The sequence below is a fragment of the Perca fluviatilis genome, chromosome 17, assembly GCF_010015445.1.
Source record: "Perca fluviatilis chromosome 17, GENO_Pfluv_1.0, whole genome shotgun sequence".
NCBI lineage: Eukaryota > Metazoa > Chordata > Actinopteri > Perciformes > Percidae > Perca > Perca fluviatilis.
The window spans coordinates 22,912,749-22,932,617 of record NC_053128.1 but is presented as its reverse complement, the minus strand read 5'-3'; the positions used below and the strand labels follow the sequence as shown (position 1 = coordinate 22,932,617).

At 39.0% G+C, this 19,869-nt stretch overlaps 1 protein-coding gene across 12 annotated transcripts in view; it reads left to right on the top strand.

Moving 5' to 3' along the window:
- The first annotated feature begins 864 nt into the window (after nt 1-864).
- mapk10 (mitogen-activated protein kinase 10) overlaps nt 865-19,869 on the top strand; it is a 38,644-nt gene continuing 19,639 nt past the window's right edge. For 4 of the 12 annotated variants that reach the window (XM_039779018.1, XM_039779021.1, XM_039779022.1 and 1 more), the window contains exons 1-6: nt 1,865-2,147; nt 11,725-11,796; nt 13,909-14,078; nt 18,385-18,514; nt 18,942-19,000; nt 19,465-19,603. In XM_039779018.1, the coding sequence (XP_039634952.1) occupies nt 2,073-2,147; nt 11,725-11,796; nt 13,909-14,078; nt 18,385-18,514; nt 18,942-19,000; nt 19,465-19,603 (645 nt within the window). In that variant the 5' untranslated portion in view covers nt 1,865-2,072. Of the gene's footprint in view, nt 1,175-1,841; nt 2,148-11,724; nt 11,823-13,908; nt 14,079-18,384; nt 18,515-18,941; nt 19,001-19,464; nt 19,604-19,869 lie in introns of those variants that run through there. The other 8 variants (XM_039779027.1, XM_039779020.1, XM_039779025.1 and 5 more) reach the window with 8 other exon arrangements.

Sequence of the window (19,869 nt, the reverse complement as noted above, 5' to 3'; positions counted from 1 at the left end):
AGACTAAAAATAGCCTACTGCTCAACACCAAACAGCAGCCAAACAAAGTTAGCAACATTTAGTGAGGTAAACACCCAGATACTTTCCCCAGGAAGTCGGTGGAGACCAAAACAAAGCATAAACATTTGTTAGGTTCCCAAAATATCAGTTACTGCAGCTTTAACATTGAGATTTTAAATATTTCAAAATCAATTTCAGAATTATATTTTGCATTAAGTATAGCGGACGAGGTGGACACCTTGTTGACCTATACAGATGTGACCCGAGGCTTTAAGGGCCATTGGCATGCATGTCAGTCCGAGCACATTTACAGGTAAAATGAATGATTTGATTACTAATCTTCTGAACACAAAAATATACAATGATGAAGACGAATCATATGTCAGGTAATGGAAAATATAATATATAAAAATACCTAAATAAATATAATAAAACAGAATGTTCAGAAGGACTAGCCTACATGATGATATATAGGCCTACTTTTGTTTTAATATATATATGTAGGCTACAGTATATTTATGTATATAGGCTATATATTATAATTGTATTTTCTTGTTTTCAGTATTTATTTTTTGTTTATTTTATTTGCTGAGAAGCATCGACGCTGTTAGTTGTTAGTTGGCCGATGAGAGATATGTGAGATCTGGGCAGCAGCTCAGTGAGACAAACCTAACCAATAACACCCGGCTCCATATTCTCATTGAGCCTCATAATCGCACTGGCAGGACGGCAAGGATGGGATTAGAGAGATGCTCCTACACTCCCCTCCCGTCCAGCCTCCCTGGGATGTCTTCCTCTCTCTTCCTCTCTCTCTCTCTCTCTCTCTCTCTCTCTACCTCTCTGCTCGGGCTTTGACGTCAGACGTGCTCCTGCTCGGTTGCTATGGCAACATATTTCCCTATACCCCCTTCCTCTTCCCTCCCTCTCTCTCTCTGCTCTCGTAGGTCCACAATGGTACAGCCAGCATCAGCAAACCTCGGTTCCGTCCATCACTGCTTTTTTTCTTTCCTCATCGTCTTGTTTTGAGTCTTTTTTTTTCTCCTCCTCACCTCTTCGCCATCTTTATGCAGGTTTAAAGTCAGCCTTTAGCTATCGTCACCGCAATGTTTCTAATCGGGATGTTTTGAAAAAGGACTGTCACCGGACTGGGATCGTCATCAGCTGGCACGGAATGGTAAGGCCGGGTGGGTTTGTTTTATGTGGATGCGATGCTTGCAACCTAGCTGCCTCGAGGGTGGAGTGATGAATATTGATCGGAAGGGAAGGTTAATGAAGTCCACTAGCGATGCCTCGGTGGGAAAGAGACAGCGACACATACACACAAAAAAAAATTAACCCCATCTTGATACATTCACCACGATGTTGTTTTATAACAACTAGCAGCACTGTGCGGGGATTTCATTATGGCGTTAGACCTGACCTGACGAAATGTTGTCCATCCGCTCCATCCACACAGGCATCCTGCAATAGACTTCAATATCACAGAGCTTAATCATTAGTTTGTCCCTTAATGGACATTAAGAATAACATCACATAATAGGCTCATACCCAGGCTGCTTCTCTTTGTCATTTAGCTAATATTCTGACTTTGAAATCCGCACCATTTATTTCTGTGAACCATATCCACATACTCTGACTGGTCTTAGGGTGAAAAAACACTGTTATGAAGCACGTTCTGCATTTTTGATTAGAAATGCAGGGGTGGTGCAAATGGATGATGCTCTTCAAAACACAAGGATTACATGGGCTACATACTGTAGGGCTTACATGCAGAGTTTGTCCCTCCTCCCCCTCAGAAGTCAGCTGCGCACCTTGTGCATTATGCAGACCATCACTACTTCACCAGGGATATGGGACCAGCCTCAGATCCATCATAAGTGCTAGAAAAGCAGATGTTCTCAGGCAAACAGTCGGAATTAATGGTGATTTATTGATTAATATAGGTATTTTTTCTCAATGGTGGTTTTAATACTGGTGCCTTAAGTGTGTGTGTGGTACTAATTAAGGAAAGGTTTAGATCATTTCTGGAGGCTTTGTCATTAAAACTGAACTCATAACGCAGAGGGGATGGCATGTTGTTCACCCTAATGTGGGTTACATTCTGTGCAGGACACATTGGATTAAAAGAGATGCAGCCACAGAGGAAGGTAATTTCTTTTCATTTGTTTTGGGCATTCTTCTGCACATGGAAAGCCATTTAATTTCACTGTAAACCGACCTTGCCTATTATGCTGATTGCACAGGTACAAGTATAGAGAGAGTGTTGCATCAACTAAGTTTTCTTGCTTCTGTATTTGTGAGCACAAACAACTGCATTTTTATATTTTTAAGTTTCTCTTTCTTTCTGTACACTTGTTTGGTGCATGCCCATGGTCATGGACTAAACACAGGTGTTTTTCTGTGCCGTCAGTGAAGGTTTAAAGGAGTCACAACAAACTCTCAATGTACAGGACAGAAAAGAGAGAGGTTTTAGCGCTGTGACCTTGGGTGCTGAATTATTCAGGAGCAGGCTTCCATGCTTGTGAAAGTGCTGCAGGGAACACGCTTAACAATTAAACAAAGCTTTTACGGGTGTTTCTGCAGTGGCTGAAGAGAGTAATTTAATAGATAAATAGGTGCACCTTACCTCTCTTCATCATCATCATCATCATCATCATCATCATCTTGAATAGTTTTTCAATATTTCTGCTGAAATGCTAAAGTAGCTTCAGTTAATCAAACAATATGTTTGATTTGGTAGCCACTGCAGGTCTCCACAAAATGATATTTGGTTATATTGATTTTTAGGTAGGCAGATTGTTTATCCAAGGGAGAATCATCAATGGAAATATCCAACAGCAGACCAACGTTATCTTTAATTCCATTTTGTTTTTGCAGATTTCAGACCATCGGTATACTTATCCTTTGTTGTGTAACAAAATAAGGTAATGTATTAAGACAAGATAACGGTAGGGTTGCAATGCAAACGGGGCAACAACTACTATACTATTATTATACTACTATTAATTAAACAGCTGATTATTTTTCTGGTTAATTGATTATCTTTTTGGTCTGTTCATATTATGAAATAATTAAAATGTCTAACAGATGTATTGTTTTGTCCAACCAACAGTCCAAAACCCAAATATATTCCGTTTACAATTAAGAAGCTGACATTATAGGAAATGCTGGGCTTTTTACTTTAAAAAAATGATTTTAACAATTAATCGTTTATTAGAAATACTTTCTGATTAATATTTTGATTATTGGCTAATCATTGATCGAGGTAAATGGCTTAACTAGAGTGAAGTGGATAAACACAATAGAAAGGAATAGTCTACAGGATTTGAATGAATTCTGGTGTTCCGGCAATCCCTGGATGATGGTAACAAAACAGGTCAGCATCTTAATTTTGACTAAAGGAATTAGAAACATCCATAACAGCATGAGCTGTCATGAAATCTAATGTTTTCAGAGGAAAGGAGCATAACCAACAACAACAAAAAGACAAATAATGAAATACCAGTACAGTTCACGATAGCTGCGAAGGTTTAAAGAGGCTGAATGTGAGAAGTTCCAACACAATTCTTGCTGACCATCAATTACTTAAATGTCCTCATCAGTCTTATTGGGGCCATTCTGCCATGGCTCTCATGATTATATGGAAGGTCACAGTTGCCATTAGAAGAGGATGGATGACTGACAAACGCTGACATAGTCTATCAACACCCAATTGCCCTAGCCGAGCGTTGTTCCTTGCTATTACTGTGGTTTTTATAACCCATCCCTCCATGAAGTAATGGTAATTTCAACAGTTGCGTCATGGTACAAAACCAAACAAGGAGGGGAAAAAAGTCATAATAATTTGGTTGAGAAAAAGGTAGTATGAGAGAAATAAATGTATCTGAGGGGGTGAGGAGAGTCAGCATCACCTTTTTGAAGGAATAATAACATCTTAAGTATGACTGTGTTTGCATGAGCAGGAGTTTGTTCTCTTCATCCCTGGTGTAATGTTTGGTTCATATTATTAAGCATTGACTATTACCAGAAGAAACAGTGACACAGTATTATAAATTCTTATGCAATTGAGTTTTATTTACCCCGCCTGTGGTCGATCAAAATGAGCTTCTTAATGCTTTTATGAACGTGACTGCTGGCATTAAGTTAGACATAATTATTATTACTGTAATGGACAAATAATGTTTTGTCTGACCGTATTTAGATCTGAAGTGATAGCTGTGTGTGGGGAACTACAGTCTTATTCTAATAAATAAAATGAAATGATTGCTGCATGAAAGTTGATTCCCTGAGGCTGTAGCATTGCTTCCCTCTACAGACCAGACAAACAGAGAAATGTGCCTGCAGAGTGAGATGCACAGTTACATAATTGGATTTGATCTGACAAATATGCAGCTTTTATTTGCTTTTATTTGCTCAGCAGATAGCTGAGTGCAATACTTTAAGCTGTGTTAGATTTAGTCCCAATCTGCTTGCAGCACATCTGTGAAGAGACTTAAGAGTCACTAAGGGTCGGGCATTGAGGCAACTCAGAGGCCATCAAAGGATTTTAGAGGGGGCAGTAAATCCAGGCTAAATACAATGCTGAAAACCTGTCTTATATCACCAAACTTTCCTCATTTAAGATTGGTGTCATTAAACACTGCTTACGCTAAAGCCACATAAGAAATTCATAATCCAGTTTGTTATGAGGATGCACATATAAGAATAAGAATATTAATGCATCAAGTGCAAGGTGTGGTAAAGTATATCAAGAGATGGACATACTCTTGCAGCAGTGATCTATTTTAGAAAACAGTCTCTACTGCAACCATGGCATCAGGATAGCTCTGTAATCATATCAAATGAAATATTTCTAACATGTTATGTGTTATGAATATGTTTAGTAGGTTGTTTTACAAAAGGCACAGTGGTTTTAATAAAATGCTCCGGCCTTTTTCCTTTACCTAATGAATTTCAGATTCTGTAAGAAAAGCTGTAAATCCGTTGAATGTGCTCATGCACCTGCCAAAGCTGTATGTGTTGCTACCATGCGGCTTATCAGAAAAGTGCAGAGTAAGCGTTTTTTCAGCTAACATGTCAGTTGTTTACTTCGAGGGAATCAAGGGATGTGAGTGAGACAACAAACACAAGACAGATAGTATACATGTTTTCTAGCTGTATAGAAAGAAATCAATACGATTTCAGTGAACATTCAGATTTGCAGTCTGTAGATGCGCTCGGGAGTCGGTGCTGTCTTGTTTTCCTGGCTGTATCTGCAGTTTGAAGTGCTTCCCTTCCCCTCCCCTGAGCCCAAATGGGGGGCTGTACTGCGTTTGGCTCGGGCTGCACAGTAAAGACAAGGCAAGGCTGCATACTGCAGGAGAGGCTGAGGCTGCTGAACCAAGCACTCACAATGGAGCTCCGAGGGAGGGGGAGGGGAGACAGTAGCAGAGAGGCTGGGAGCCTGGGAGCAGGAATGGTGGGAGCGAGGGAGGGACAAAAGAAAGGCAGGAAAAGGGAGAATGCAGGATCTCATCAGTGTTGAGGATGGAGGGAAGAATGATGACTATAGATGGAGGATGGGGTGGTGCGACATTCACAAAATGTGTATTAAGCCTGAACGCATGACAGAGGGAAGAATGAGTGGTGGGAGGAGAGAAAACAAAGATGGATACAACAGGAAACAATAACACTGGTGTGCAGGCCAGGCAGGCACATTGTGTTTTATTAGTAGCCCTCTGCTTCTATAGCAGTCAATCAACCTATTTAATGCAGATATAAAACATTGTCTATAACTCAACTTAAATCCTAGCTGACACACACAACTATGACATGTCTTTCTGTATTACCATACTGTGTCTGTCTGTAAAATGCGATGTTCCTCTTTTTTCAGCAATCTTTGTAAAATGTTTTCATGAGATATTTCACTACCAATGTTTCTATGAAATTAACTTCTAGTCAAACACACCTTTCAGTATTTTTCATATTATGTCACTAAATAATGGTGTGCAGGTTTTTAACCTTAAGAAAAGCTTTAAATCAGATGAATGGGCCGATACACCTGCTTTGCCAAAGCTGAAAAACATCACACCGTTGCTGTAAGCATTTCATGTCAGATGTTATAAATAGATTGAATATTCATAATTTGCAGCAATCCATATAACATGTTAGTCTTATTTTTTTGTCTGATGTCATAGTGTTTACCACACTCACAGAACTACAACTTTGTTTTCTAGCATACCTTGCATAGTAAAATCTTTATATGGGTGGTTTGCATTTTATTTATCTGTTGCTTCTGATGTTGTCATGTTGTGGTTGATCTAACTTGCTCAATCCGGCAGAGGGCTTCATTATGTAAACTATTTCTGAATACAGAAATGGTAGACAAGTACTGGTGTGTAATGTAAGATTTGGGAGGAAATGTGTGATCATTCAAGGAAGTGAGTAGTCCTTGTGTACTTTTAACTTCTTATCCCATCACACAGTGGCGTGTTCTGTTTCATTGCCAACAAACATTTTAATCATCACAGAAATGTCATATGTGTAACTAATAACACGAATGTTAGCTCCATTCTATGCATGCACGATAGACTCACAATAGACTCAGTGGTATGTCTTACTGGAGCACTTAAATGTCAATCATTATATCTGTGCTTAACCTACTATAAGTCAAAATATCTGCTGTGAAAAGAGGATACAGCAGGCACCTAATAATGTTATTAGTTACATCTGTGTTTGCTATGTCTTTTGATAATGCTGCGTTCACGTCAATCTTCAGACCATAAATACAAGCTGGGTGAAACTGTTCATGTCGGCCTTTAAGACGGAGATATTGGGAATTTGTGACAGCAACGATATCTCCCACTTGTCATAAGGAACAGAAGTATAAAATAATATAATAAACTGCCGCTAACATGGCTACAAGGCCACCAACCCTGGCCACCAACCCTGGCGGTTACTGAATAAATAAATAATATCCAATATTAACAATAATAGAATAAAGTCAGCTAATTTAAAGAGCTATACACTATTTAATAACACAGCAAAAGTAACTAATGTAAGCGATTTGTCTGGTGTGTGTATGTGAAAGTAACGTAAACTGTAACTAGTGCATTGGCTCAGAACAGTTTAATTACATTGGATCACAACAGCCTCACATTCTTTAATAGTACCGGTAGTGTATCTCGATCATGGTCCTCAAGCCATCCAATCAGAGGCTGATATGCACCTTGGTTGCCAGGCGTGCGCTGTAAACTAGCAGGTGAAACAAAAAAAAACTAAAAGCGTCCCACAGTAGATCGTGCTGGAATTAAGAGCAAAGTTGTACAACGGGACCCAGTATGCAGTGTGATCATTGGTTTGCCTGAGGTATTGTTGTGCCCATGAGAGCGGATGTAACAGAATGCCCAGGATCCAAATACCAAAGACCAGCCACAACTGCAGAGCACAAACACACACACACACACACTCACACACACACACACACACACACACACACACACACACACACACACACACACACACACACACACACACACACACACACACACACACACACACACACATACACACACACACACACACACACACACCAGCACAATTCAGCATCAACATGGCCATGCAGCACTGGAGATAAATGGTCTAATGTATCAGTATTATGCATTAGCCCCTTCAAGATAATTAAAACCACTGCTCTCGCTTTTTTTCTGATTCATTGTTGAGTTTCTTTAGTTTTTTCTTACAGTAATAACGGTTGTCTCATCGGTGTAACAGACCCGGCTTTTTGTAATTGTGCAACACATTTGTGTCTGAAAGGGTTTGTGTGAGAGAGATACTATGAGTGTGTTGCTTTGAACAGGCTCTAAGTTATCTCTTAAACAGGTTTGAATTTGCGATCACAGGCTGGTAAATTCAGAATGCACTATGAGACATGAAGAAGAAGGAAATGCAGCACTACAACATCCTGACTGACTGCTACAAATTGGCAATTTTATACAATCTATAGAACTGTGCAGAAACTCTGATGCAACACCAAGCAACACTCTTGAGTAAGCCTCAGGAGCTGTATACAGGAGGGGAAAACTTTTAAGAAATTGTAGTTGATGTTCATTTCATGCAAAAGTTATTCCCCTGATTTCTTTCTCTGAAGATCAAGCCACAATGTCATCTTTCTTTTCTTTTGAGTAGGGCTGGAAACGGAAATTTAATACTATTTGAGTACCAACCAAATTGTGTTGGTGGAACCAAGTATCAAACAAGTACGGATTGTTGAAAATGTGGCTACTTTTGTTAAATAAAAAGCAAAAAAATGGGTTTATTCATTATCGCCTAAATGTAAGGTATCAAAAAAAAGTATTGTAGTATCAGTTCCAAGTTGGCACGTAAAACAATACACAGCTATAGTTTCTAATAGAGTTTCCAAACAAACAATGCAGTAGCACTGACAAGACCCATGAAGTTAGGAAAACTCTTTAGGCGCTTTGTGCCCACCTGGAGCAGTATAGCAGCTATAGTTTTGTCACAGCTTTTACTATTAGTTTTATACTGATGCTGTCTTACCACACCCTCTGCTACTTACTCATCCTCACCACTAACCACTCAACTCCCAGTCTTTGACAGTCCATCACAGTGTTAATGGCAGGACTGCAGAAGTCTACAGTACATGCACAGCTGAAATGTGTTTTCAAACATAACAAACCATGCTCATAGTTTGCATGTTTAGGTAGTTTTTGTGAACGATTATTGAAAATGATTGTGAATTATAATTCATTTTAATCTTTATTAATCTCTCGTACTACCTGCTTTGAATAAACTAAACTATACAAGACAAATTCAACCTCTCAATCACCTTTCATTAGCTTGTACTGATGAGACATATTGTAGTCAGAATGATTTATGGGCATTTTAAGGAATGGTGCTGAGTTTAGTATTAGCTGCAAGCAGAGCAGCATTTCAACCATGACCACTATCAGCAGATTGTGATCAGAGGGATGAACAAACAAGTCAGCTTCACAAAGGGAATAAATAACTGTAGTGTGATTTGATTTGTCATTTTTGTTACATTTTCGTGATTAAACGTTACCGATAATTACACCAATCAATTCGTTTTTTTTTTAATGACATGACAATCCTCGCTTCCTGTCTTATTACTGTTAGTCTGTGTACATTTTCGAAAACTACAGCTGCAAGGTAAATTGTTTATAGTCCTTATCCAGTTAAGATGCCGCATAGTTTTATGGTTCGGCTCCACATTTACTGATCAAACATCTATTGTTTGACATTTCATCGGAAATAATCCACCAGGTATTAGTGAATATGAAAGACCCAGTCCACTTGAAATGGGCAACATATAAAAAGACTGAGATTCATATAAATGCCCAATATTTGTCATGATTTAATTTTAACACAAAAATGAAAAGATTATCATCATGATTCTGTTTTTCTTTCCTCTTCATCCGTGTTTTTTTCTCCTATCTTACTAAAGGGGTGTCAAATCATGCTATTTCTTTTTTTTGCTATTATTTTAGCGCTATCTATTGCCCACACCGCCTAACATCCTGGTGATGTTTGAATTATTAAAGTGTGCTGCTGGATCACAAACATTTTGGCCAAGTGAGAGGTTTAATATGTTATGTACACAGATGGCTAAAGATTAAAGCGACACAGATGGAGCTAGCTAGGTGGCGGGGCTTATTTCAGTGTTGACCTGTTAGATTAATAGCAAATATTGTGCTGGTTAATGTGGTGGCAGTGATGTTTGTCATGTTAAACATACAGTTGTGATAGGAAATTACAACAGTGGTTTGAAGGATTGCAAATGATGTACTGTATATGGACGCACTAAAAATAAATCACATCTTAAACCTTTTATTATAACCATTCCCATCCCTGTGCATGAGTTCTCACTTTCTACATACCTTTTTACTCTCATTTCAGTCTGTATATGACTATTTTAGTTCTAGTCATACAGCCACTTTAGTGGATCAGAATCTTCAAATTGCTTGGCATATGTTAAAACGTAACGGTGGTAGAGAAAAAGGTTGGCCCAAATAGGCCAAATCAGAAATCCCACACACACTTTGTGTCCCACATCTCTTTTTTAACGCTGCCCTGCTCTCTTTGGATTTAGCAGAGACACTAAAGCCTTGACTGTGACATTATTAGAGGACTGGTGGAGCTAAGTGATACATTTGTGTCCTAAAAGTCCTAGATTTACCTCCTGAGAGCAAATTGCAAACCCATATCCTTTCAACTCCTTTTCTAGGTTTTGTGAAAGATGCCAAACAATTTTGGGACATTTTTCGCTGTTTCATGACCATACGACCACTCTTGCTAGGCCAGTAAAAACCGCTTTATTTTCAGGGCCTAAACATCACATATCAATTTATTCAGAAGAGATGATTAGCACACTTGGAGCTTCGTACCTGGAAAACCCTTGAAGCCAGTCATTGTGAGCGATAACTGCAGCCCATCTAGCTCCTGCTTAATGTGGGAGCCATTGTTGTTCAGAGATTCCTTTCTTCTTTATTCCTCTAATGCAATCTTTTGAACTGAACTGTCAACAAAAAAGTTCCAGAAAATTTGCAAATCTACATTTAAACCAAATTGACCCAGTAGCTGCTCTTTCACAGCTTTGCCAACACATACTATACTACTTTTATGCAAATGCAATGTCTGGTGGTACAAGTTGACAGAGCTATATTTATATGTATTTGCGGTGCTAAGGTTAAAATCATTCACAAATGTAGGGAGTTGCACAACTCATATGTCACAGATATCATTACTTGAATTTACACTTTCAAAGGGATAAATGTTAAAGCTTTCCGTTTTTTTAAAAGGATTTAAATAAGCTTATTGCCTTTTGATTCTGAGAATTAGATGAGAAGATCAATACCACTTTCATATCTATACGCTAAATATGAAGCTACAGCCAGCAGCAGTTAGCTTAGCTTAGCATAAGAAATGTACAAGAAAAGGAAGAAAAAGGACATGTTGACATCATGTTATGATATCATCTTATCTGCAGGTAAAGGGGAGTACGAGGAGGAGAAATATTAGACTTCAGCTTGCCAGGAAGTCACCAACAAACATGACCATATTTTCTTTCACTCCTTGATGGCGCCAGCTATATTCAGGTCTTATTATTTAAACCCAAGTCACACCAGCATCTTGAAACACAAAAACATTGGTCATTGTAGCCATGCTATATTGTACTCTGATGAAGAATTGATTATATTGGTCAATTCTAGTGTGACGACTTGTTTTTCTCACTCTTATTGACAATGATGGAGACAGAGTAGAGAGAACACAGCAGTGAATTCAATCCCACACCAGGAGAGGTGCAAGTACAACGGCCCAAACAACTATTCCATCACTCCAGCACTAGAATTCTTTACTCTTAAAAGACTGTAAATCAAACTGCTGTAATGTGAATGATCTATAATGTGTTACAGGTGATTCAGGATGAATCCAGGTGTAGATGAATGTACCACAACTCTTTGTAGTTTATATGTTTGGGACCAGTTCATTTCCCATCATATACAGTATGTAAGAAATTGCAGGTCACAGACTGAAAGTTCCTGTTACCGATGTCCACACACACACACACACACACACACACACACACACACACACACACACACACACACACACACACACACACACACACACACACACACACACACACACACACACACACACACTCACTCACCTTGACTCTGTCTCTCCTCTGTTTGTGTCTTCCAGGTATTTATGAGCAGACATTTCTTATATAACTGCAGCCAACCAATCCTGGATGTGAAGATAGCCTTTTGTCAGGTGTGTGTTCCTTACAGGTAAAAAAGGTAGGGCACTCATTCACTTCCATTTCCCCTTCATTGCTCTATATGTTGTGGTATTGTTGTGTTTCTGTATGTAAAAAATAGATAACTTAAGAACAGTTTTAAAGACATTTCATCTGAAGAATAAATATATAAAGGAGCATAATCCTGTTAATGTGAATCTCAAAATGGGTACCACTTGTGATTAGTAGCTCTAGTGTTAATATCATGTGACATTTTTTCAGAAGGTAAAGAGTTTGTAGCCTTGTGTTTATAATTAATTTCATGCAAAGCTAAAAAAGAATTCAGGTAGACCTGATTTTCCACTAAGTTCAACACCTCCAGTGTTTATCTGACACTGAGATCTCAACTTAAGACAACACAGAGAAGTGGCTTCCTAACTGAAGCTTAATCGCCCTTCTCCTCTTGAGTTGTGACAGTGTAAACGCAGACCTCCTGTGGGTATGTCATTTCATAAACTGTGCAGTCTATATCATAAGTCTGCATGTGTAAGGACTGCGTGGTGTGCTACAGCCTATTCCGCTATAGCTCAAATTATCAACATGTTTTGCATGGGACATGGATGTGTAATGCTTGATGCTTAATAGCCACTATAGCTGGGCATATAGCAAAGGCTGCAGTCCACTGTATTGGAATAATCAGATCATAGGTTTAGTTGACTTGCCGGGCCATGGTGAATTTTAATGTATTACATCATATATATGAATTTTTCATGGTGTCTGGGGGAAGTGTTTCAAACTTGTGCCCCTCAGTAAAACACAGCGGCACAGCTTTGTTTGGTTTGTGAGCTGTGCTGTAATTACCCAGTCTGTAATTACCTGATATTTTTGTCGTGGCACTGTTTGTTCGACTGTTCTGCCCAAGTAATCATAGCCTGATTATTATTGTGTGCACATTCATAAAAAAATTATGTCTTTAGTCTTGTGAATACAGTGTGTAGTTGTATGATAGAAGGTGTAAATATGGGTTAATAGGTGTGGCAGCAATCGCTTCAGGGTGTCGGGTCAGGACACTATTCTAATGTTCGGGTGAGAGTGTGGGGAGAAAGGAGATGCAGAGTACAGGGTTGCAGTTTAGCTGATTTATATAAACAAATAGGCTTGTGTTTCTGTGCGTGTGTGGTTCTGTAACAACAAAGCACAGCAATACAGACTGTTTAGAAAGGATAGTTACAGACCAATAGCAAAGGCAAACCTAAGCTAAAACATAGCCAGCTACGAATAGCATGCACAGAGCAATGTTAATGGCTAATAATAATACTGGACTGCAATGAGCTATCAATTAAAGATTAGCAAACACAAAAGGCATTCATGTAACCTATATAAATGACAGTCATAAGAATTATTACAAGCATTTAAACTAAATAAACAACCGAAATATTCAGTGCACAGCATAGAAAACAATAGCTATTAGAATGTAGAACAGTTAAACAGACTATTACAAGCTAGCAGCTAGCTCTGAATCCCGTTGTAAGTTAACAGAAACCTAAATACATTCAAGGCTATTATAATAATAAACACTGACGGTGTGTTACCTAACACAACAATTAAACTTACATTTCCATGGACGCACACACGGAAAAGAAACTATCCGTCAAAAATCGCCGCAGTCTAAACTCAAGTCCAGCTGATGTCGCGTGATCAGACACAGTGGATACATAATGGGAATGCATGCTCAGGACATGGCCTTTTTTACAGTAGTGGTACTAATATCATTACATGTCTATTATAGGGTTTACATTTCTGCATGGAGACAGTGTAAGTGTAAACTCAACTGTATGTCCTGTCCTATTTATTCTACGTTCCCAGTTTGACCTTTTATCCCCAACACACACTTGTTTGGTGTTTGGAAAAGTACCAATATAGACGATAATAGAGAATAGCAGCAGCTAAATAGATATTGACTGTTTTCACTGATTTATTGATGGTTGATGGTTTATTAATAATAACTTCACAAAATGAAATGTACAATATGAATTTTACTGTTGTTGTGCAAATTGATGATTCCCGTCCAGAGGTTTTATTGCCAGATAAGAAAACACATACATCTTCTGCATCATCACAAAAGTCTTTCTCTTTGCCCCATGCAGGGTTTTGGAAAACAAGTGGATGTGTCATATATCGCCAAACATTACAACATGAGCAAAAGCAAAGTGGACAACCAGTTCTACAGTGTGGAAGTGGGAGACTCCACCTTCACAGTTTTAAAACGTTACCAGAATTTAAAGGCCATTGGCTCTGGAGCTCAGGGAATTGTCTGGTAAGTGCTCAACTGTGCATTTCTTTTATGCCTTGTTTTACATCATGTCACGCTATTTGATGTGTTTTTTAATGTAGCATTTAATGTGTGATTACCTCATTTGGCTGTTAGTTGTTACTCTAATTGTCTTGTAGTTTATTGCTGTGGGAGATTATTAAGGGAGGAGAATCTCTGCTTATTGTTTTGACTGTTGCGTGAGTGAAGAGCTGCAATATGTAATTTTAGAAAATTGTATGAAGTTTCCATGATTGATTTGGCAATGGGAAAGTGTTTACAGTTCTCCTGAAACCCTGATGTGTTTCCATTTTGCCTGACCAATCATAACATCTGAGAGCACAGCATGCAGCATGACTCATCTTTGCAGAAATGTTGTGATGAACAACATGAAAGAGAATCAGCTCAATGTAAAGCTCATGCATGTAGACATCTATTTACTTATTTCTTTAAGGGATCATTTTGTACATCCTTTGGGTTTTTATCCTGCAATGGAAAATGGAAGGTTCCTTTGAAAGGGCATATCAATCTGGATAATGAATAGATTCTGAAGCTGGTGAACAGGAATTATTTTAGATCACAATTAGTTAAGAGAAACAAATTATTTTTAACTATGTCATCTTCAGTTATTACTGTGAATATACTTGTAATTAACACGGTTAACTATACTGACTAGGCTTTAGCTAAACCACAAAGTCATAAAGTAGTAATGTGTTTGTTTCCCCAAAACAAATTCAGGAAAATGGCAGCAATTCAGTGGTCAAAAAAAATTGAAAGAATCTCTCTCTGATGGTTTTGGTAAATTTTAATTGCATCTAACTGACCTAACCTTTTGAAGCACATAAGATGCACACCTGTTTTGTGTTATGAACCAATTAAATAGTGATATATTTATTTTATGTTAGAATTTAGAGGGTTCGAAGGGTAAATAATAAATAAGCCAACAAGAAAATGAAAGATTATTGCTGCTACTACTTGTGAAAGTGTCAAAATATCAGTAGTGTTTCTCAGTAGAAGCTGATAAATATCAAAAACATATTAAATATATGCCAAAAAAGCTAACAATCACAATCTCTATATTTAGTAAAGGAATCAGGATGAGGATTTTTGGCATTAGCAGTAGCTCAGTCTGTGCGGACCGGAGAGTTGCCGGTTCAAGTCCCACGTATAAAGTTAGTACAGGAAGCTGGAGAGATACCTCCTGGGCACTGCAGTGGTACCCTTGAGCAAAGTCACTGAACCCGCAACTGCTTAGGGCGCCATCATGTGAGGCAGCCCCCTCCCTCTGACATCTCTCCATACATAATGTGTATGTGTGTGTGTGTGTGTGTGTGTGTGTGTGTGTGTAAATATTAAGGATTATTAAAGTATACATTAAACATTAAATGTGGAGTGCATGGCCACTTATGGGCTCATATCCTCTGCTGCTATGAGCTAATGACATATCTGTTGTGAAGAATATGGATGTGTAGACTGTAAGGGCCGAACACGCTGGGCACTTACGTGAGTCCTTAATCCAGATTGCAGAGAGAGCTCGTATTCATTGTAATTCATCTCACGCCTGCCCTGTCAGAATGCAGGGGTGCCGCTGCCAAGGCTCCACTTAAAGGAATGCATTTTACAGTCGTTGTCAAAAGACCAAACAAATATAAGTTATATTTATGGTAATGCAGTGTCACTGTGGTGATATACCTGCCTCAGAGATGCTCCCTGGGATGAGCCAAGTTGACATGTTTTATAACTGTGTTTCTTACGTAGTGTTTAAAGAATCACTGGCTCTCAACACTCTAAACCCCCTTCCCCTCCACTTGCCCTTTTTTCAATGTCCTTTCTTTGCTTCCCATGCCCTCAGAACCTTCTCTCCTTATGCTCCAAAGCAATTTTGTGCATTTGCAAAGGAGCTTGGGCAGGCTATAACTGCTAATGCTGGGATTGCGCCCATTTGAAGGATATTGTAGAGATAGATGGCAGGGAGAGAGTGCAAATCTAATTTAACCTGCACTGCTGTGTGCTGCTTAGCTCTGCCCACAGCTGTCATCTGTGTCATATGGTGACGAAATTACCCGGATCGAACCACATAAAACCCCAAAGACTAGAGATCAAACAGGACACACTATGGAACTAGTCTCATTTAGATGTTAATAAGCACATCAACAGCACACTACAAGCCAACCATGACATGTGCATTTATGTTGGAAGAATGATTTTGTCTTAATGTGATGATAAAATGATTAGAGGTCTTGCTTACTGTGCATTATTATCAGGTATCAGGTATTACTAGGTAAACATCGTTCTGAGTTTAATTCCTTTCCACCAACAGTTATAACATGCATGCGCTCACGACAGCTTGTATGTAAATTACAATATATGTTTAAGAAAGGGAGTTATCCAAAAGATTATCAACTGTGAGTACATTAAGTATTCACTCTGCTTTTCTTATGCAATGATGAGTGTCTTGCCCCTGTAAAGCCTGAGAACATGTTAATGAGGGAACACTTGTATTACTGGCACGGCTCAGACTCACTCCGCCAATGTTGTCGGCCACCAACACCCCAATCTGTGCACATCTCTGCCCTAATGACTTGTGTGCTTGGTCACGATGAGCTTTCAGAAGCATCTACGAAGGGATAAAGGCTTTAAGTAGTGTAGCTGGTCATGACATCATCTTTCACTCTGCCAGAAAAGTGATCACAGGCTTAAATCCCTATTGGAACAATGCTTTTATGAAAGGCTCCACTGTTTCCATGGTCACACACCATCCCTGGCCTACAGTCTCCAGAGAAATGACAAATCAGTTGTATCCCACCTAGCTGTCCACAAACCCACACACAGTGTCATTTTGATTAGGGCTGCAGTAAGCCTGCATACAGCATTGAAACTCAATTTATAGCATCTTTTAGGAGAGTTCGTCAGAAAAGGCTTTTCATTGAAAACAAACATAAATCTATACAAACATAAATCTATACAAAAGAAAATTCTCAGGGTTGGGATTGTGTTGAGTAAGCAAATAACTCACTCTGCCGTAATGACCTCCAGAATAGTTTGAGCCACTATGTGGAAAAAGAAGCCATATACTTACATTTCCCCCTCTATTTCATTTGCATTATGCTATTTGTTGTTGTAACACCAAGAATGTTCATCATATTATCAAGTATAATTCTATTAATGGATATTTCAAAAAAAATTTGAAATGGGACAAGTCAGTGGTTATGGTAGGCTGTAGTATCTGAATGGTTACATGTGGAATCAAAGGAATAGTTTGACATTTTGGGAAAAGGTTAGATGAGGCGACACATTTTTTACCTGATTTTCTCTGTATGTTACGGAGGTGAACTAAACCACACTCACATCTGGCTGTCTTCATAACAACAATTCTGACAGATCCTCTTTTATTTAACCTTCAATAACATCATAAAATAAGCATAATACTGCACATTCTTGTTCTCAAGTCAGTCTGCCTGATTCTTAAGCTTTATTGGCCGGTCATGGTGACTTCCTGGAGTATTGTGCTGCATTCACAAAATGTCAGCTGAATGGGAAAAACAGGAAAACCGACTTGGTTGCCCCCACTGCTAGCTTGTAGTCACATCATTTACGCTAAATCAGCTTTTATTTGCTAAAATTTCAAACTGTTTCTTTAATCGCTGAAAAAATGCTTATGCTATTTTCCTGTTAACAGCCACACTGAATATGATTTCATTGTTTTCTTGTTACTGAGAAGATCATACCCTTGGAGAAAAATGTTTTCAGATAAAATTATAAGATTAAATCATCTTTTCCCATGAGTCTTTGTTTTGTTGGAGATGTTTTTGTGACCAATGGCATTCAGGGTGTTTGATTGTCACAGCGTTATAGCCTGGAAATCCAGACCCAAATCTGAAAGATTAAGGGTCTGGCATTGAGTAATGAAAATAGCCAGACTCGAGGGGCGGCACTAAGCATGCATTTGAAAATCCCACTGCACGCAATTAGATAACACTACGACCAATCACAACAATACACGGGGTGACGTATCCAGAGCCCCATACGCTTAGCTACCAGCGGAGCTAACTAGTAGACTAAACTGTCGTCATCTGTTTAGCTCGCCTCTGGCCAGCCTATATCAGATACACCGATGTGATTGGTGCAGCACGGCTACAAGGGCATAATTAATGAGCATAATTACTCAATGCTCGTTGAGCAAATTCAAATTGTGCTCTTGCGAGACCTCTGGATTTCCAGGGTAACAGCGTCATGCAAAGTGATTCATCCAGCCATGAATACCATACTAACAAAAATTGTTCCATTGTTCTTCACGGTTTTTCGTCTGCAGTGCGGGCTATGATGCTGTCCTGGACAGAAATGTAGCCATCAAGAAGCTGAGCAGACCCTTTCAGAACCAGACCCATGCCAAGAGGGCATACCGGGAGTTGGTGCTCATGAAATGTGTCAATCACAAAAATGTAAGTGATTCAGCTGAGGGGTAACAGGACGGAATGCAGGAAGAATAAGAATGTATCCAGTGTCAGAATGAAGCACAGTTTTAAACTATTCCCCATTCAGTATCTATTTTTAGTTGATAAATCCCTTCGCTACAAAAAGGAGACGATCCACTGCAACATTGTGACTAAATTCGATGCCTCAAGAAATGTACTGAACTGGCAGGAGAGTGAAACAGAGAGCACTTAAAGGCATTAATGCAATCGCCAGTGCCGCAGTTTGAGCTCTTTTTGTATTCTCCGTCTGTTTTTTCCTCTCCTTCACGTTTATCCCCACTTTTCTGTTCCAACCCACTTGTTCGGTTTACTCAGCAGTGTCCTTCACCAGGGTCATTACCAACTCCCCGTCCCTTGCTGTAACTCAGTGTATATTTGCTCTTCTCTCTTTCAGATCATCAGTTTATTAAATGTCTTCACACCACAGAAATCATTAGAGGAATTCCAGGATGTGTGAGTATACTAAACCCTTTCTTGCATAATTACATTTCCATGAAAAGTAATGATTTAGCCCATATAACAGACAAAGAAAAGTTACTTCAAATGACAGGGGGGATAGAAGGGGACTGATTCTGTGATGCATTATATGTTTATAACTCCTTCGCACCTGCAGTTGTAAGAACACGACTGCTGTAGTCAGTGTAGTCAGTGCAAGTACTGTAGGTGTAACCCAAGGCTGCTGGAGGTATCCTGTTCTCAGACTGAATGATAAATGAGAGCGCATTCACATTAAGAACGAGGTACAGACTACTGCAGAGGGATTAATGTGTCTTGGTGGTACCTCTTTCAAATGGTTGAGGAATGCTCAGTTTATGATTTCCACTGAAAGCTGTAGTTTTCAAATTTCTTTGGTAAACAGCTAACTCATCAAATAATAGTCTGTCAACCACTCATAGATCAATAAAACCTTTTCTCAGGTACCTAGTGATGGAGCTGATGGATGCCAACTTGTGCCAGGTGATTCAGATGGAGCTCGACCATGAGAGAATGTCCTACCTGCTCTACCAGATGCTGTGTGGTATCAAACATCTGCACTCAGCCGGCATTATTCACAGGGTAGGAAAGCAAGACAGCTCCATTTTCTTGTTTGACTACTGAATATGGTTTGGGTTGTGTGTTTTTCTTTTTTTTTTTTTTTTTTGGGGATAGCAATATGTAGTCTAACATCAGTAGCCATACAATTTGACATCACCTTGGTTACCTATTTGGCAGGCAAGGGCACAGAGGAAAGGTAAGGTTTGATTTCTGGTGCTTCCATCTTTACTAGCTGTTTAAGCTAACACATCTAGCAGATGCAGTTTTTCAGGCCAAGGACCCCTTAG